The 20,947-nt window shown below is 39.5% G+C and overlaps 1 protein-coding gene across 2 annotated transcripts in view; it reads left to right on the top strand.

The window, feature by feature from the left end:
* poc1b (POC1 centriolar protein B) overlaps positions 1-20,947 on the top strand; it is a 39,871-nt gene that overhangs the window by 1,978 nt on the left and 16,946 nt on the right. For both annotated transcript variants that reach the window (XM_014985971.2, XM_014985970.2), the window contains exons 3-10: positions 530-701; positions 842-1,021; positions 1,777-1,884; positions 1,988-2,103; positions 2,607-2,740; positions 3,138-3,206; positions 3,953-4,111; positions 4,251-4,328. In XM_014985971.2, the coding sequence (XP_014841457.1) occupies positions 530-701; positions 842-1,021; positions 1,777-1,884; positions 1,988-2,103; positions 2,607-2,740; positions 3,138-3,206; positions 3,953-4,111; positions 4,251-4,328 (1,016 nt within the window). The remainder of the gene's footprint in view (positions 1-529; positions 702-841; positions 1,022-1,776; positions 1,885-1,987; positions 2,104-2,606; positions 2,741-3,137; positions 3,207-3,952; positions 4,112-4,250; positions 4,329-20,947) is intronic.

The raw sequence follows: 20,947 nt of genomic DNA, 5'->3' as shown, positions 1-20,947 counted from the left end.
GTGGAATGGAACGATGGTGAGAAGTCGTTTAGAAAAAAAAAAAATCAAAACTTTAAAGACTCTCACTCACCTCCTTCAGACTAGCCAGCAGCATATTTTAAAGTCATATTTTATATATTTTTATAACAACTGAAGGTAAAAGTTATTTGATTTTGCTACAATGTATCATTATAAGCCTGGAAAATACTTAGTACTGCCCCTTTAATTAACTGATCATCAATTAGTTTGCTCACCTGTATAAATGATGGAGTTTTTTTTTAAATTTCCCACAATTTCTGGATATTCTGGAAAAGTATGCAATTTGCTTTCATCAGTTTGCAGGTCTGAAGTGGCCACCTGATGCCTGTGGTTAATTTGTTTTGTCAGCTTTGTCTTATATTTTTAAAGCATAGTTAAATTCCCCAGGTTGGGTTAATTTTTTATGAACTCTCAAAACATATCCAGGTTATAACGCTGACTGTTTTCTTCAAAGCTTTGTATATCTGTGCGAGTATTTTCCCGATTACGATTTCTGTTGTTCTTCCTCTAGCTACAGGATCAGTGGATAGGACCCTGATGATCTGGAACCTGGCCCCAAAGGCGAGGGCCTTTCGTTTTGTCGGGCACCAGGACACCGTCACGGGGCTGCAGTTCTCCCCATCCGGGCGTCTGCTGGCTTCTTCGTCCAAAGACAGAACGGTTCGATTGTGGACACTTTCCTTGTAAGCCAGATAGCTGACGATTTTATCTGCACAGTTTTTGTTTCTCACATTTAGAATGGGGATCTAAAATCTTGGTACATGAATGTTCAATTTGGACTATAAAGCAGATTTAACTTGAACTGTTTGTGTGTTTGGGATAGAAAAGGAGAGTCCTCGGTGTTGAAAGGCCACACCGCCGCGGTACGCAGTGTGTCTTTCTCCAATGATGGCTACAGCCTGGTCACTGCGTCTGATGACAAGTCGGTTATAGTGTGGAGCGTCCCACGGCGGTGTTACGTCTACTCCCTCAGCCAGCACACCAACTGGGTCCGCTGTGCCAGGTATGGAAGTGTCGACCTCTTAAGCCCCTTCTCCGTTGTTCATGCCTGGTTGGGTTTTAGCCGAGTTGAGTGTGTCTCCACTGACGGTGTGTTCCTCACTTTTCATAGTTGTGTTTCCATTACAAATGTGCGCAACTTTGTCAATATTCTGCTAATGTTGAACAAAATATCACATTTTAGCACCAAGGCAATACAAAGCGCTTTAAACCTTAAAAACATGATATTCTTACTGTTTATGGAACAAGCAATAAACATTACACTTAGTCAAATTTCATCATAAAAATCATGAAATATATTGATTAAAAATCCAGTTATTATGACTCAAAGGTAACTCTAAACAGGTGGTTGGCCTTGATTTAAGGAATACTGCAATTTAGATAGATAAATCTTTATTGTCATTGTCACAAGAATAACGAAAATTAAAAAGTGCCATCAGTCAGTGCATATGCTTAAAAAAACTTGTCTCACACTTTACACATACTGTAAGAAATACATAACAAGTAAGTGATAAAAAAAGAAACAAAAACTAATAAATAAGAATAACCACATTCTCACACACATCATTCATGATGATTAATGGTTGTTTTTGATTGCATTTAGTTTTGTTATTGCTGTAGGATAAAAACTGTCTCTGAGTCGGTTGGTTCTTGTTCTGATTGCTCTGTATCGTCTGCCTGAAGGCATCAGTTTTGTCAGTTTTCTGGAAGTTTGTTCCTGAATAGTGGAGCATAAACTTTTTGTTTGCTTCTGTTCAGATTTTCTCCAGACGGGAGGCTCATAGCGTCCTGCGGGGACGACTGCTCCGTCCGTCTCTGGGACACGTCCACCAAGTGCTGCATCAACACTTTCACCAACTGCGGAGGGTAATTCTGTCGGCCTGTTTCCAGCCGAAACGCGGTTACTTGTCAGTGGGTGGAGTTGGCAGAGTAATTGGTATCGGTGGAATAATCGTTGCATCTGTTCCAGCTCGGTCACATTTGTCGACTTCAACGCCAGCGGCACCTGCATCGCCTCGTCAGGAGATGACAGTTGTCTTAAAATCTGGGATTTGCGAACCAATAGGCTGATTCAGCACTATCAAGGTATGGAAGGACCACTCAGCCGGGGCTGAAGAGGCTCCGTGTCTCCTCTCAAACTAATTTTGAAACATGTTTCTGCACATTTAGTGAGATTTTCATACACCACCCGCATGAACATCACACTAATTTTGGGCTTTGGAAGCAAATTTTACATTCAGACTCACACACTGGCACAAATGTTTGGCTAAATGTTTTTGGCAAATTGCGGAGAAACCAAACTCTTTTTGTAGTCATGAACAAGCTTCTGTCCAACCTCTGGCTAGATATTTGAGCACTCTTACCAAATGTCATGCAGTTTGTTTCTGTTTGTTCATGTTTGTTCTTGTACCGACTCAGCTTTGAATGTAATCCTTGAATTTTCCTCAGAGCTGAGGTAGGCTGCTGTTCCAGAAGCTCATTCTCCCATCGTGTTTCAATAGCCGTGGGCCAATGGCCTTGTCGTTATAATACAGTGTTTTGCTTTGAGCTTTATTCCTATTTTTTAGTTTGTTTTGCTGCGTTTTCAGTCCACAGTGGAGGAAGCAATAGTTTGTCCTTCCACCCGTCCAATAACTACCTAATCAGTGGCTCCAGTGACCGGACAGTGAAGATCCTGGACCTGCTGGAGGGCCGGCTCATCTATACCCTGCATGGACACAAGGTGGCATTGCAGCAGAAGGGGAAAAAATCTTCCTTTGTCCTTTTCTTTTGCTTTTTTTTTTTGTTTAATTTTTTTCCTTCTGCTCTTTCATTTACTCTTTTGTTTGCCTTTTTGCTTTCACTCTTTTTTCTTTTGCTCTTTCTTTTACCTTTTCTCTTTCACTCTTTAAAAGTCTTGTTTTATTTACATGACAAATGTGTTGTAACCATGGTGACAGTATTAATCTGAAACCACAACATTTGGAAAAGTCCCTATCCATGTCTCTGTCAAAATATGTGCATCACTTGGCTGTTCTAATTTAATGAGGACATTTTGAACATTAAGTTATTTTCATTTCTTTGTGACATTTATTTGAATTATGGTTTATGATGTTTATTTGAATTATCTTCATTCTCAGGGAGCCGTAATCACTGTGGCCTTTTCCAGGCTTGGAGATCACTTTGCCTCAGGCGGAACTGATTGCCAGGTTGGTATGATGTGACTTTCTTTCCTAATAGTTTGATAGTCGTTCTCCACAGTGTTACTAATTTATGCTGTTGCTCAACACTGTTACCAATATACATTTTTTAACTTCAAAATGTATATATATGTTTTTATAAAATAGAATATTGTCTTGCAGTTGAATTTGTAACTTCTCAATTTTCCACATTTTTTTCCTACTTTCTAACTACAAACCTTAATGTCTTTTAACAGGATTTCAGGAGACAGAAAGTGAATTCTTGATTTGATTCTGTGCTTTGACTAGGATATTCTGACATGAACACGCTAACAGACGCAAACCATTTTATTGTAGCTCTGGCTGGATCTTCCGGATAATTTATTTGCAATCTTTGGTAGTGATTTCTTGCAAGTGACATCAGTTTGATGGAAAGCCATAATGACAGAACATTTTTCTTATGTAGAAACTGTTGCTAACATGGGAGGACAATCATTTCTGTCATCTGTCTCTCTGTTGCAAGACTTTCTTCAAACTACAGTGATTGCAGCTGCATCTGTTCTGATGTTAACAGAGTATTCTTAAAACTAGCTGAGAAATAAATACATTTGTCAAACAACAACATTGATGTTGCTGGCAAAACGATGGCAACAGGTTTGTGCTTTGAGCTTAATGTAATCGCTGTCTGTTATACAATAATAAAACACACAAAACAGCTGTTAGACTGTCTAAACGTTTTAAACTTGGGGTTTCATGCATTGGGTTTCCCTCCTCAGGTTCTGCTGTGGAAGACCAATTTTGACCGTAAACGTTACCGGGATGTTCTGCTACAACACAGCTGGAGGTCCACCCCCGATCCTCTGCCCCACCTGTCTGACATCCACCCCAGGACACCCCACGCCCACCTCCACCGCTCACAGGCCACGGGCATTCAGGTATCGCCTGCTTCACCTCCCAGAATCAAAACCCAATGAATTGTTTCTGTTTTAAATTGGAAAAAAAACATGCGGTTTCATTCCGGGCTGTTGGTTTTCCATGTGCGGCCCTGTCATACCGATTCTTTTTTGTATGCAGATCAATCCAGTCGTGACAAACACGTTGTCCTACGATCCTGAGGTCGTAGAGGTCAGCCGATATCACCATGACAACAAGGTAAGGCGACCAGCAAGAAGAAACCTGCACAATTACAGCAAAACACAAAATCGTCACTGCCTCTGTTCTACTTATTGCTTCTTTCTCTGCCAACTCTATGAAGTGCCTCAAATTGTAACATAGTAAGGCAGGGCATGCCAATTCTGCCACTAGGTGGCAGTGCAGGCTAGTGTAGAGTAATGGTGTATGTCTTATGTCAGTGTGACTTGTTTTAATTCACACAGAACGATGCACGTTTTGTCTACACGTCGACCTGTCTAAAGCGATCACTCCATAATGGAGACCATTCAAAGGCAGCCGGTCAGTGTGTCCTGACTTTGCAGAAAGCAGTTTCTCACAGTTCTGCCAGCTCTAAAACTCTGGATGTGAATCGGTCTTATCCGCTTACTCTACAAATGTTGATCCCGGATAAAGCTTGGAAACATGAGGAGGATGTGGTTTAGTCAGAATGTTCAGGTTGAACGAGTATTAGTGTAAACGCTGCAGTTTCTTAGAAGAACTGGCTGCTTGGTTTAGTGGAAGTTGTAGGTAAGAGGTTCCATCCAGTCCGGGGCTAAAGTTTATTCAAGTTCAGAAGATCTGTCATGGCTGCCGAGTCCCGATCCACGGAAATAGTTTCAGATTTATTGTATGGAACAATGATTGCAACAACTGAAAACAGAGAAGCAATGTCAGCAACATGGTCATTTTAGAATATATGGCATTGGTTTATATTGGTTATTGGCCATAACATCAATATTAATAATGGATAATGTTATCACCACAAATATTCATATTCATATATTCAAATTTTTTAAAGGTTTTTTTTTAGCTCTAGTGGCCTTTATTTGAGAGTGCTCAGACAGGAAAGTGGGTAATGAGAGAGAGAAGACATGCAGGAAAGGTCATCAGGGCTGGACTTGAACCTGTGACGGCCACATCGCATCCCCACCGCAGTACCCCTAATTTTATTTTAATAGCTGTATAGATGCACATATCAAAGGGTTTCATTTTATTTTTTTATCGAAGTCTTCTTCCTACAGCGGTTGTATGTGGGGATTCAGTTAAAGACCATTGTATCAAAGATCATATTTCTCTAAGTTTAAAATACCTATTTTATTGCAACTATTTTCTCATAAATATGAGACCAGTTAGAGTATTTTTAATAATACTGACTATTCAGTAAAAAGCCAAGTTGCTTCATGCTTCCATAGCACTATATGTGAAATGGATATGAATGAAGTGTTCATTTCTTGCTTTGACTTGAGAGAAATGGACACCAGCAGCAATTCCACATCATCTCTCCGTCTTCATGGGCTCAAAAGTGATCAGAGATTAGTCGCTCTTTTTATTCAGGTCTTGGATCCGAACCTGACATTTACAGTCATGTCGGTTTGTTCACTTAGGAGCAGTGTGTTGCCCTACATCTAATTGTAACTTGTTCCCTGCAATTACCTCCTGTGTGGGAGGAAAATGGTGAATGAACCAAGCCAAGTGGAAGTCATTTATGATGAGGACGGCCAAGTCGGATATGTGGTTTTACTTCAAGCCTCCGCAACCGTAAATCAGCCTCTCACGATTTGGACAGCTGTGAGGTTAAGGAGAACTCTGAGCAGTGCATGAGTGAGCCAATGAAGACGTGAGTTTTAACATATGAGTTCTATTTGTTTGCAGATGTCGGTTCTAAGGAAATGATCCACTCACATCAAGTTTTAATCTTTTTGTGTCAGTGGATGGTCATAGTTTTATGCTATCTGATAACCACCCGGTTCTTAAGTTAAAAAATTGCCTCAAAATGTACAATAGATTCTACACTGTTGTTGTTTATGAAAGCAAAGCAAGAAAGGGAAAACTGTGTGTGAATGCAGTTTTGTATTGGCTGTTGAGTAGTGCATTATTCATTTGCCACTTTTAGGTGAAATAACTCTTCGACATCTGACTGTGTTAACTTCAGATAATTGAGTTTTGCATCAGGTCTGGACTCTGACGCCATTGAGACACGTCTAGTTTCAGCCATTCTTCTATTGACCTTTTGCAACTACGTCACCTCGAGACGCTATGATGGACGTCAGAAGTGGGGATGTGAGCATTAAACGCCACGACTGTGATTGTTTTCCAAAGTTATTTATGCCAGTATAGCCATGGTTCCTTCTTGTTCATGTCCAGCTAATTTGTCTGTGGAAGAAGCACATCTAGTTGGGGCTCATAGACGGGGATATTTGCAAAACTTAGAAACAACTAGCTTAGAAACCGCCCCAAACCTCCCCCTCCTGACGTGTTTGTTGGTATGATTAAAATGTTGACTTTCCCTGACTTCACGTCACATGGTTTATACCACTATGTCATAAAGGGTGATCCCATTACACCAGAGCAGACCCAAACCCGTATTAAAGTCTAGATGTTTACCAGTTCTTGTCATGCATGGTAGGCTACATGGCGATGGGGCATTTTCTCCATGGTTGTCAGTAATTAGAAATGTACCTTCTCCATAATACAATATTTGATTGCATCTTTCTAATTAAACTTATGCATGACGTAAATGAACGTTGACCTTCTTAGCTTGTAAAACGTACACTGACGATTGGCGGCTGCTGTCCACCGCCGTCTTCTTTCCTCATCAAGAGGTTTATGACAAAATGACCAGTTTGGTTTGCAGCCTTGTCTGTTTGTCCAGCTGACTGTGCAGCGCCCTGTGATCATTTTTTTCAGTGAAATCAACTAAATTAAAGTGATTTTAGGCGACCAGCTGTTAGCTTTTTTTTTTTTTTTTTTGACAAGCTTTACAAGAGTTATTTTGACGTTTGTCTTAGCGGAGTTGGCCGCTTTCTGAAGAGTGTGATGTCACTTATGCTGTGTGGCATAATTGTCTGACAGCTGAAGTTTGACTAAAATGGGATCATAAAACTTATCAGATGGTCTCAGACTTGACTGTAGAATATTTGGCATAGAGAGGATAAAGTTGTCCATAAGTCCTTCTTCCCAAGTCCAGGTCTATTCTGTAACAGCCGAAACAAACATTTGTCACCAAATGCATGCCCTTTATTCTGTGTGTGATGCTTCAGATCATTGAGAAAATAAGACTGTTGCTATCTCTGAGCAATGGTTAGGGTGCATCTGTAGTTTATTTAGGTTATTTTGTGTTTCTGTCAGTTATCTCTCTTCTCTTTGTGTTTAAAAAAACCCTGTTTCTTTTCCCATCCCTGGGATGGGAGGGTAGAAATCCACGTGCCAGCTCCTGGGCCCCCAGGGGCCCTTCACAGCGAGCAGCGGTTCTAATAATAGTGGAGCAGGAGAGTTGCCTTCTTGCTTAGCTCAGTTGCTGCACATGCATCAGTTTTCTCCTTGCTAAAAATAGCAGCAGAATGTTGGTTGCTTTAGGGCAGCGTGTTCTAACTCTGAATACCTCAATGAACTGTGGTGATGTTAAAGCGTTTATCACCTTTAACTTATAACTAATATGTTTTGTCTGCATTTTCTCTCTTTATGCTGATGATCGTCATGATATTTTATATACAATCTACTAGAGACAGAGGGACGGTGAGTTTATGAAAATGCCAGTCGTAATGGAGGATAGTATCTGGGTTTCCACAGGCCATAAAATTGCGCAAATTGGATTTACGAAAATAAATTTGTTCAGTGGAGAAATGGCTGTTTGGAAAATACCCACGTTTTTAGATAAATAAGATTTTGCCCCAGGATGAGATGGTTTTCCTGCTGTAAAAACTGCAGTGGAAACGCATTTTTTCGGATCACGTTTTTTTTTTTTTCAAACCGGCGAAAACGACGAAGAAAATGATAGGAAGTGGAAGGAGGATGATGTTTTTAATGACTTGTCGCATGAACAAACTTAATTAATGAAAACACTGCAACTACAAAATTGTTTTTTTTTGTTTTTTTTATTTTTTTTTATTTTTAGACATTAGTGGAATATTGACAAAGTTTTACTCATCTTCTGTTCAGATAGCTGGATTGGGCAGCTGTTGACTGACTTCCAACTTAATGACACATTGTTGCCACCTACTGGACTGGAGTGTAAACATCATGTTAGCTGGATCAGGAAAAAAAAAGAATGTGATTTTAATTGCACTTCTTATTTAATAGTAACATTGTAACTGCTAAATTGTGTTGTTTTTTTCAGCATTAGCAGAATATCGATCAATCAATCAAATTTTATTTGTATAGCACATTTCAACAGCAAGGCATTTCAAAGTGCTTTACATAATTAAAATAAAAACAGCATGTGACATTGATTAAAAAGTGAGAAAGAGAAAGACATTTTGAAAAAGATTTAAAAAAAAAGTTAAAAACATTAGACCATGAAACAGAGAAATAAAAAGAAGTTAATAACTAGATGAAAAGTAAAGATAAAAACATCAAAACAGCAATTTATCCATAAGCAACTCTAAACAGGTGGGTTCTTAGTTGAGATTTAAAGGCACCCAGTGTTTCAGCTGTTTTACAGTTTTCTGGAAGTTTGTTCCAAATTTGTGGTGCATAGAAACTGAATTCTGCTTCTCCTCATTTTGTTCTGGTTCTGGGGATGCAGAGCAGATCAGAACCAGAAGATCTGAGGGGTCTAGATGGTTGGTACAGCAATAACAGATCTTTAATGTATTGTGGTGCTAAACCGTTCATTGATTTATAAACTAACAACAGTATTTTAAAGTCTATTCTCTGAGCTACAGGGAGTCAGTGTAGGGACTTTAAAACTGGTGTTATGTGCTCTATCTTCCTGGTTTTAGTGAGAACGTGAGCAGCAGCGTTCTGGATCAGCTGCAGCTGTTTGATTGATTTGTTAGTCAGACCTGTGAAGACGATGTTGCAGTAATCAATACGGCTAAAGATAATCGCCTGGATGAGTTTCTCTAGATCGCGCTGAGACATTAGTCCTCTAATCCTGGAGATGTTCTTCAGATGATAGAAGGCCGACTTTGTGACTGTCTTAATGTGGCTTTGAAGGTTCAGGTCAGAGTCCATCACTACTCCCAGGTTTCGGGCTGATCGCTGGTTTTCAGTTGTAATAACTGAAGCTGAGCATTGACTCTAGTTCGCTCCTCTTTAGGTCCAAAGATGATAACTTCAGTTTTGTTTCTGTTCAGCTGGAGAAAGTTTTGGCACATCCACACATTTATCTGTTCTAACTTTATCTGTTCGATAAAGTTTTAAGCACATTTGTAATTGAAAAGCAGCTGCTGTCATAGTTTAACTGAACACAATGACCTGAAGTCACTTCAGTGTCTTAATCCAGATCAAAAATCTGCAATGTGTGTGTGTGTACATGGAGGTTGTTTGGGCATGACTCATCGGGTATGGGTGTGAATGTGAGCGACGGTCATTCATGTTCAGATTGGTTCTGAGCGGGGAGCCCCCAGCCCCTCCAGTCAGCTCCTATCAGGTGAAATACATCATCAGGTAATGTTCCATCCTCTCCCTCTCTTTCCTCCTCGTCCTTCCCTTTGGTCTTTTGTTTCCTTCTCCCACCGTTCTGCATGTACTCGGCGTGCTTTCCCTTCCGCTCGGCATCTTTGTTCCCTTCCTCCCCCTAACCCCCTCCCCACATCACCCTAATGGGTTCATGCGTAGGCGGAAGCATGAAGATGAGGCCTGAGAGAGCCTGACAGCTAGATGGTGAGAGAGAGAGAGAGAGAGAGAGAGAGAGAGAGAGAGAGAGAGAGAGAGAGAGAGAGAGAGAGAGAGAGAGAGAGAGAGAGAGAGAGAGAGAGAGAGAGAGAGAGAGAGAGAGAGAGAGAGAGAGAGAGAGAGAGAGAGAGAGAGAGAGAGAGAGAGAGAGAGAGAGAGAGAGAGAGAGAGAGAGAGAGAGAGAGAGAGAGAGAGAGAGAGAGAGAGAGAGAGAGAGAGAGAGAGAGAGAGAGAGAGAGAGAGAGAGAGAGAGAGAGAGAGAGAGAGAGAGAGAGAGAGAGAGAGAGAGAGAGAGAGAGAGAGAGAGAGAGAGAGAGAGAGAGAGAGAGAGAGAGAGAGAGAGAGAGGGATAGGAATTGCAGAAAGTCCTGAGGTGGTTGTGTGGGTGGTTACTCTGGGATGTTCCTGTCTAAGGAAATTCTCCAAACATCAGTGACCTCTTGAGCAAAATACATGATTCTTTTTGGGGGGATTTTCCCTTCACTGTAGCGCATGAAATATTTTTATGCATAAAATTTCATTACGTTCTAGAACTCAAACACCACATTAAAGGGAAAAATACTTCTCTTGAACCGACTGAATCATCCCATTGTGTAGGGAGGCAAAGAACTCACTGACTTGAGACAGATGATGAAATGTTCTTAAAAATATCCAGGAAGGACAGCTTTTTTTACCATCAAATAAATGGTGCTTCACAAAGTGTAACTTGGTCTTCACACCAACCTTGTTTAGTCCGTTTTCATTGAACTCTAGTTCGTTTGTCTAGAAAGTCCGGTTCATTTGCGCAGTCAAACTCTGATGTGGACTAAAAAAGTGAACTCTGGTCCACCTAAAAACCAAAGTCTCAGTTTGACTAAAGTGAACTCTGGTGCAGTTCAACTGCATATGTGCAGACCAGAGACTGCTCCAAAAGCTGGAAGCGAAGTAGAACAGGGCCTTCTGGGTAAATACAACTAAAACAAACTCATGAGTCTAGTGCCAGTGGGAGAATTGGCTCATGGTCTTTTACCAACCATCAGAGAACTCCTACAATCGCTAAAATTTGATGCCACTAAATGTTTGTTTACATTTTATGAAGAAGGAAGTTGTGCTCATTGTCTTCTTCGGAGGTTTTCATGTCGTTTTCCTTCAGTGGTTCTTGGTGCAGCGCCACCACAGGCGAGGGGGGGAACAGGTTATAGGCAACAGAGTGTGGTTGGTTCGACACAACCAAGATTGGACAGCTGTCTTCCCTTCTTAATATAATAACACTTGACACATTAAATTTAACAGTAAATCAAACACATTAGATTTTAGTTGCGTTTTGTTTTTCATTTTCTCTGAGCATTGCATTGTCTATCTTTGAGGAGAATTTGAAAGACCCCTTTATGCTTTTCATTATATATTCAGATGTAGCACAGTTGGCATCGCTCTAACCCTATTAGGTGATGTATAAATATACATCTCACCAAAACCCACTGAAGTACATTTGTACTTATTGTATCCCTTGTTGATAAGTAGCTTGTACTTCGACTTAAAATAGTTTTCCAAACAGTACTTTCTCTTTTATATTAACATTTTTCTTGTATTACTGATGACCAAATGTTCCTAAAGCAAATATTTGTGTGTTCATGTGTGTGTTTAAGAGGTGATTAGATAGCAGACTGTTAGATTTTGGTTACTTGTGCCGTCTCTTGTGTCCCTGCAGACGTTGGCAGTGACGCCAGTTAGACCAGACGAGATATTCTCTACCAATGTGCTTCTTATCGACCTGTGTGTGTGTGTGTGTGTGTGTGTGTGTGTGTGTGTGTGCGTGTGTGTGTGGAAAATGTTATCACTTGCCCCATAAAATGTGATTATTACACATTCCTAATTGTAACACAATTTTGGGGTAAATTAACTGTTTGCTCATGATTAATGACTGCACTCAGGTGTATCATTAAATGTGAGATTAAGCTAATGTGTGTGTGTGTGTGTATGTGTGTGTGTGTGTGTGTGTGTGTGTGTGTGTGTGTGTGTGTGTGTGTGTGTGGCGCTACATTAGCACAGATGACCCTGCTCCTCTCCAGCTTCCTGTGCAGGGGAAGTATTGGATACTTGACGACTGAGAGGTTGAGACGCCAGATTTAAGTGCTGTGGAGGGTATCACGAGTGAGAAGACACGACGGAAACGAGATAAAGATAGCAACAGCTACAGGGGAGAGGGAGGACTCACTTTCCACCAGGACACAAACTCCCAGAGGCTGCATAACACCCTCACACCCACGCATCTTCACACACACGCACACACAACCATCCTGTGGCGCACTCACCGCTTTCCATTCATGCAAAAAAAACAAAAACAAAAACAAAATGCCTACAGTGTTGCACATTTAGTCCTCACTATATATTCTTATATACTTTTAATCTCACTGTTCTTACACACACACACACACACACACACACACACACACACACACACACACACACAGCCTGCTGTGCATTTTTTATTTTTAGCAGTTTAAAAATAGATGGGAACATGTAGGCACTTCACATGATGTTTTACTGCGTTCCATGTGAAATGTGATGTTATAATGGGAGTGAGTCGGATGATTTCATATCTAAATGTGGAATGTATTGAAACGAACACAAAAGGCTGTGATTCTGTTGTTGGAGCTGTTGTCTGCAAAAATAACAGTTAATTTTCTTTATAATTTAAGTTCCCATACAGTACTGTGTTAACTTCTTCTCCCACCCTAACACAGATCTGGCCAATAAATCAATAACGCAATAGACACGTAGATAATATGATTGATGGAGTATTCAGTAATTTCACTGAATTCCGATCAAGAACCTCTAATGGTGTGCCAGCAGCAAATGCGTTTCTCGCCTGACCCGTGCGACGCTAGGTGGAGAGCAAAATGTCAAGCGTCTGTATTCAAAGTGCATATGCGTCAAAGTTGAAGCGACTGACTCGTTTTTGCTGCACATAACGCTTTTGGTGTGAACGCACCATTGGCAATCTGGGAAATGTAGTCAGAGCAAAGACTTCAGCTGCTCCACCTCTCATGGCCAGCATAGCTAGGTTGGTGGCATCAACTAACTGGTTACCTCGCAACAGCCGGTTGAGTAACTTGTGCAGCAGCAGTCTAAGGTTTCGCCTCTGTGCCTCATAACTGCTTAAAAATAAACAACAATGGAGTGAAAAAAACAGGAAAGGTCACGTCACTAGTATGACAGTATTTCAGATGCATAAAACTAATGACTAATTATTGATATCGACTGATATGAACGCTTCTGTTGTGATTCGTTATTCAGCTGTGTCGTCCAGCCCTATCTTAACAGTTTTGTTTTTTTTTTTTTTCATATTTTGTCAAGTTTTGACTGAATGTGATTTAGGATGTTTTCACACCTCACAGTCCAGTAAACTGTTCAAATTGGGACCAAAACTGAAATATTTGTTACATGTTCATTTGGTGCGGTTTGCTTTCACACTGCATTGTGCCAAATGAAACAAACCCTTTGGACAACCTGTATACTTCCTTGCCTGTGGTGGCGCTACACCAAGAACTATTGAAGGAAATGACATGAAAAACCTCTGAAGAAGATAATGAGCACAAATTCTTCAGGAAATGTAAACATGGAAATCACCAAGTATATGGAAAGTGAAAGAAGAGCGAAACATTTCACAAATGCATACCTGAAAAATGTGGAATGCGTTGATATTAAGTCTCCATTAATATCTTAACATTCCTCTCAGTGTTCTCGAGCCGGCTGACCCTCATCGACAACCACATGCTTCTCTTCATGCTATTCTTAGCTCAGCTGAATACCTGTTCAGATATATGTTTTTTAATGCACTTGTTCATAGGCATCTACTCAAAAGAATCAGAAGAAAAGCATTAGAAAGAAAGACTGAAGTGTTTTTCTCACCAGAATACCAATGCAGTTTTTGTCATTGTTTTCTGTGAGGGATAAATTATTCACAGAAGGAAATCAACACATCTCTCCCCACTTGTATTTCTTCTTCTTCAGCTTACGTTCTGACTGGACGTTTTCTGTCATATCGCGCGTGTGTGTGCGTGCGTGTGTGTGTGAGAATTTTGACTAATGATAAATTAGTATATGGAAAGTGAAGCTAAACAGATTCCGTTAGCTTGTGCTACCTTGTGCAACGTTGCTGTTGGAGAAACTGAAATGTTACTGAGCCTTTTAAATGGCTAATAAACGACTTTAAGATGCTAACTGTTCCATAAATGCAGGCATCTACATTTTTTGGCTTTTCCTTTTTGTCAGTCTCATAGGTTAAAAAAAACAAACTAGCATCAGTAGCTGTTAAGCGTTATTTTAGCAACAGACATGTTACATGTTGTAGCTTGTTGTTTTGGGACAGTGTTGCCTTTTAAGGGATAAGTGGCCCGTCTTTTGCTTGTGAGCCATGGCTGTCCTTGTGCTTCCAAGAGGAAATGTTTTTGGGGAATTGCCTTCACACTTTCATAATTTCAAGTTGACTGACAGCTGGAGAAAACCCTGGGCTGCCCAGCAACACATTAAAGACTTAAGTGGTACCAGCCAAACCAGTTGAGAAACAGTTTTTGGCACATTACTCCAACATGAAGCTGAGGCTGAGGATTGAAACACATTTTTACAGTTTTTCTGCTTTATAACTGCGTGAGTATTAAATGGATATTCCAGTCGCATTTTGGGAAATTATTGTTGTCTTGCAGGTTCATTCAGTCGGTTTCTGAAAATGTGAAATCAAGTGTAAAACATTTTGTTTTGAGACTCTTAACTGGAAGGGATAGTTGCATCACTAATCTATCAACTTATTTATGCTTATTTCTCATATTTATTCTTCTGTTTTGTAACTTTCTTTATCCAATCACTCTTCTCGTTTTACACATAGTAGTTTTTCTCTGTTTTGTTTGAGATGCTTCCATTCTGGCCAATAAATACTACTTTTCTAAACTTTACGTTTTCTCCACAGATGCATCTGCTTGTAATTGTAATAGAAAAATGTATCAAATCACACTGCAAGTAATGCATTTCTAGAGAAAACTATTTTTCTTTTAAACATGTTCTCACTTGTCAAAAGCAGATAAGAATGTTCCTTATAATTAATGTGGTTACTAATATTGCTGATCCTCTTGTCATCTGCCATGGCTGTCCATGCCATCAGCCACAAGGATCCTGTGCTTGTGCTTTCTCAAGGGTACAGCGTGTATCCTGGGGGACGTGTGGGGGGAACGTGCTGACAGTCAGTACATGCACAGGGCTAAAAATAGGCCGGCAGGTTTATTTACAGGTATTACCGGGACACCTGAAAGGCAAGCCATGTTGTGTCGCTTTTCCTCCTTTTGCTCAGGGACGTGGTTTTGGTTCGGCGTCGAGGGATGAAAATAGACCTGGGATGGGATGTTTTCATCGCTTCGCCTGTATTTTTATGGCAAGATGAAAAATAGTTAAACACAACAAGATTCCTGATCTTCTTGATTTCTGTTTTAATCTTTCCTTAAAACTGTCAGGAAAAGAGTGAAGTTCGACAGTTTGGCAAAGACACCGAGGGGCTGAAACTGAAGCTTAACCAGCAGAAAACAGGAAGTCAGTCACTTAGACTACTGAGCAGGAATCATGCCATGAACACGGGATGGTGCTTTGGGTCAACTACATTTCTATTAACAAAATTAAATGAATTTATTTGGTAATGAAGCCATCCAATTCACACCATACTCTGCTACTGTGCTGTTCATTAGAATCGTACATTAAACCAGGTCACAATCCTGCTGCATTTTTTTTTTAAACATTATTAATTGAAATTTATCTGAACAACTTACGATAAACAATAAGATAAATGCCTACCTCTGATCCCATATTACCCAAATCTAAATTAGAGAATTTATTTTTATTAATTTCATTTTTGTACATTTTAGGGTGGAAAAAACAAATAGAGTTTAGTTCAAGAAGCGGCTTATTATTACATATTTCTACAGGTATGAGGTCCATTGATAACCTCCACAGAATGACTTTGGAAGGCTGCTGCTAAAGCCAGTGTTAGAGAAACTGTGTGTGTGTGTGCTGCCTGTGGAAATAACAGACTACCTTAATGTCTGGCAGGGCTGCTGGCTGATGCTATTTTCTGCCTTAGTGGAGGCAGAGAGGATGTGGCCCGGTGAACCGCGTAGGCAGATCAGACGCCTCATGGCTCCGCTGCTTGCCGGGTTTATTTCTGTACGCCTCATCTAGGTTTGCAGAAAAAATAAGCCATTGATTTTTCTGAGCTCTCTATTTTTTTTCCCCAACATTGAGAGGGATTCACCTGTAAGCATTGATTCTATGTGGACAAAGGGAAGCAGAGGCGTGCTGTACCTTTAATCAAGAAATTGATTTTTTTTATTTTCCTCCACTGGCATTTTGGACTTGATTGCATAGAGAATATTCATGTCTTAATCATCTGTGTTAGGTTTATTTTTCTGTTTCTTGAAGACTCTTGCTGTAAACTGCCATGTTTAGATGATGATAGAATTCTTTACCAGCAATTCTAAGGAAGAACCGAGAAAACAAATATCATGGGAGCAGAGAAAACCTTCTTCTTTCAAATTGTACCAACACTGAGCTCCAGATTCAGCACAAACTCAACCTCAGGTTATAATCTGTAAATTAATCTCTGAGGAATTCAGATATCTGAAATCTGTAGAGAGGAGAATTTTACTGAGTGATATTAGCCAAAATATTAGAAGATGATCTGCTTTTTTTCTTCCTGTGGAGTGGATGTAGTAAGCTGTACATTCCAGTTAAAGTGCCATATTTTGTAAAGTAAAAATTAAGATTAAGATGTTTAAAATAAAAAAACCCATTAAAGTTCAATAACTTGTTTGTAAGTTTGTCCTTTTTGAACCATTTTATGATCTAATTTCAGAACTTAGGCTTCTTGCGTAGAAGTCAGTCAGCACTCCTCAGCACATCTTTTTGACTTTTTGCTCTGCAAAGTTTCTGTAAATATATCAGATTGTGAAAATATTTCTAGTTTATCCCTCATTTCATTTCAGGTCACCCCACAGATATTTTCATATTTACTTCTTTGAACTGTGATTTTCTTCTGGTCAGGCCAGGCTAATCCATAATCTAATATTGCTGCTCTGCTGGCATGCTACATAAGTGATGAAAGAACAACAGAATACAGTGACTGAGTGGTGACTATGTGAAGATTTATCAAATGAAAACCATCAAATTGGGATATTAACAGATTGGAACTGGCTTAAGTTAAAAAATGAGTCCAAGTTTAAGTAAGACTGTTGTACTCTCTCCGTTGCCACTTCTTATGTCCTCTGCACCCAGGCTGCCCTCTGTCATGATCAACAGGAATCTCTGACTGTATTCCTCTGGTGAAAAGTTTGTCTGATTGGATGAAACTACTTCTGAATGCAAACTGGAACCTGTTATAAGCGGCTGTGTTTAGTTCACCAACCGAAAACGTGACACTTGGCTGTTAAGCCATCAGCTTTCAGAGCATTTGAACCCCATCTGACCTGGACGTTTGATACACAGACTAGTTTTAGTTTGTTTGGTTCTATGTTTCTATGGAATCTTTGTCAATTTTTTAAAATATTTTGGTTAGACTTTACTTTAGTATCTTTTTGCATTCTGTTAATCTTGTGTAGAAACTGATTGACCTCTTGACCTTTGGCTGTTATTGTTCATTTACTCTTCCCTGTACACACACTGCATTCTGTGGATTGTGTGCTGGCATACCCACCTTATGAAATACTTAGGGATTATATTACAGCTTCCACCAAACATGTTTTTGTCACATTTTTTGCTCTGAAGTTTCTGGGCTTTTGAATATCTCATGTTCGGTTTTGATCAGATCTACAATCAATTCAGCCAAGAAATGCTGACGTTTACGACAAAAGCTGTGATTATGTCCACCGCACTCGGTTATTTTCATATTCCTAAAAGACCCGGAGCACAGGAATGTTTTTGTTGGGTGATTATGAGTTTTGTTTGATTGTTTTTCAAGGTTCAGAAGTAAGGACCTTGGCTAAAAGACGCCTGAAGAGCTTTGGGGTGGCCTTTAGTGCGGTCTCCGTGGGAACGGAAAGCTTGGGTTGTTAGCATAGTGCGAGAGCTTACATGGTTTTAAAACTCGACTGCTGGCAATTAAGAAAAAATTGTTCTCAATGGCGAACGAGTTTCCCACAGGTTCTTTGCAGACTTATTGGTATTAGCTTGAATGCCAGAAGCGATTAGCAGGCATGTGCAGCGAAGCAGCTCACACCAATAACTCTCATAGATACAATTACTTTTGGCTTTAATAAAACAGAATTATTTGAGTAGATTTTTCATGCTTTATTGGATTTTTTATTTGTTTTTTTTGGCTTGATTGTCTGTGATGAAGGTACACGATTGCTTACATTGTAACTGCAGGAAGTGAAAACCTAATAAATGATAAAAAGGAAATGATAAAAGTAAACGCTAAAATTAATTTGAAAAAAGTTTTCCACATTTGTTGATTTTTATGTATTCCTCTTCAGATATTTTGCTTTGTGGTTTAAAAAAAGTAGCTAGGACACGATCTCTAACTTTTGCCTATTTTTTTGTAACTGAGACAGATCTTGGTCAAAAATATGTTTGAAACAAAAAGTGGATTGCAACATTTTTTGCCCTTCAACAAATTGTCTTCCGTCAGCTACACCAATTGATTGAAGAAAGTTTTCATGTCCACCAGTGCTTTATGACGGATTGCACTTAAGGTTTCAGTGGAAAGTTTCAGTCTGTTTCGTCTGTGTGTGCCATTCTGCTGTCCCGCAGCCTTCAACACTGAATGACCACATACTCAAGATTTAAGGTCCTTTCCGTAAACTTTCTAACATTTATCTCAAAACAAAAGAATTGGGCTAAGGTTGCTAAAATTCACCGTACTCACTTAAAATGAGTAAAATATTTAAACCATCTTTAATATACTTCTGTGTCTTTGAACAAAAATAAAGAGAATTATGAATGTGAAGGCGAACTTCCCTTGTGACCAACTGCATTCCATCACTTCAGAAGGCCTAATGAAAGGAAGTCTGATACCTAATGAAAGGAAGTCACCCATTCATTTCTTTCTCTGCAGTAAAGCACTTTAGAAAGTCCCTGCGCTGCTTTAATAAAATTATTACACTTCTTCAGAAGCCTCAGTCTGAGCTGACATCGATGTCCTGCGTTTGAAAACTCTGATCTTGTGACACACAGCAGCTGCTATGTTTGGAACAGCTCATGTGAGGGCGATTGAAACAAGCCTGGCCAACAAGGGATCTCTGAATTTTGCACGGGCAAAATGGATTAGGGAGCAGAATGTAATTACTGCGACTTTCCGTTTGGTTCATTTGGTTTCGTTTGTTGGTTAAATAAGACCAACATCTGGTTGACATTATGCCTTTTGGGCCTTGGCCTGTTTTCATTGGGCAGTCTACGAACCGGATGTGTCAGGGTCATCTCAGTTTTTGTGCAAGAGAAATCCTTGCACAAAAACAACAACATGAATCACTTTCAGTTTGACACGGCTGGCCTTTGTAAGGAGACTGTTGCTGCATTAACCAGTGAGGCCACTGTGGCACCACAGGAACAGAAGGGAAAGTTGTGAGTTTGATTCCAGTTCACTCTCACCAATTTAGAGATGCACCGATCCGATATTAATATCTAACGGTTCTTATTGACAGAAATTGTAGATGGGGTATCAGTGACAATGTGACCAGATCTATTCAGACTAATTCTATGCTTTGTGCTCTGAGCGACTCCATGCTTTATTATTTATTTCATATTATATTTAGAATTCCTAATTGCACTTTCTGAACCGTTTGAAAGAAGGTTTGTTGCTGTTGCAGTTTATTTTTACAAGTTTGACCTGGGTAGTCAACATATTGTTTTTATCGGTTTCAGGCTCTTTATTATTTATGTTAAATTGGCTGTTCTACTCATAACTGCATTGACTGAACAAATTAAAGTTGGGTGTTTGTACATGGTTGACCAAGCTTGTGAATCTATTGTTGTATTTAAATGTGCTGTGCTATTATCAAATAATTCAGAATTCAGCAGTGTTTTTTCTGTATCGGATCGGTACAGGGCCAATACTAAACTTCAAATATCTGTATTGGTATCGGAAATGAAAAAAAAAAAAAAAAAAAAAAAAGTAGATCTGCTCTTATTGATCAGGAGTACTGCTACTGATATCCAATCTAGAATTTCTTTAAACATCGGTCCTGATACAGATATTAATATCAGATTGGTGCTTCTCTAATAAAATACACCTGTTAGCATAGTTTCAACAACAGATGAATAAATGTTCTCATTTTAGTACAGTATGTCTTAAATGGATTTTAATAACCTTGCTGAAGTTAATCTTTTTGTCTGCAACAGAAAGCAGATAGTATATTTTAGCAGCACACACTGGATCTAACATTAAAAATCTTTGTGCTGGTTAGGCTGAACGTCTACATTAATATGAACGCCTGTCTTATGTGTGTGAGGAGTTGAGTTAGCGTGGGTATTTCACTAGGGTTACCAAATCACCCCATCTGCCAACTAATCCTGTTTAAAAAAAAAAAAAAAGGTTGATGTAGATTTTTTTTTTAATTCACCCACTCCAGGCTCTGTTTGCTTTAAGCTTATCCATTGACATTCTTGGTGTACAATATCCCAGTGCTGTTGAAACTTATGAATCATCAGTACATGTCCCAGATGGAAAGTATGAGTGATCTGTCAGTGCAACATGGATTGCTGAGACCCCAGTGTGGATGGTGGGAATTATGCTGGACAAATTTTCTACTTTAGATGGACAGTCAAGAATAGTTGAGCACAGTCAGTATAATTGTTAATCTTTGTTTTTGGCAGCGTTGTAAAACACACAGCATACAGGCTAACAGGTTGGTAGACAGGGATTAGTATCCAACTGCAGAGAAGATAATTAGGAAAATAACTTTGACCTTATCTAACCTTTGTGAAGCTGAGATTTGATTTTAATAGAGAGGTACATTGTGTCTCAAATTGAGCATCTTTTGCATATG

This window comes from Poecilia mexicana, unplaced genomic scaffold (genome assembly GCF_051168715.1).
Source record: "Poecilia mexicana isolate PSO_F unplaced genomic scaffold, ASM5116871v1 scaffold_6, whole genome shotgun sequence".
Taxonomy (NCBI): domain Eukaryota; kingdom Metazoa; phylum Chordata; class Actinopteri; order Cyprinodontiformes; family Poeciliidae; genus Poecilia; species Poecilia mexicana.
Note: the sequence above shows the minus strand (reverse complement) of the source record. Positions and strands in the feature narration are given on the sequence as shown.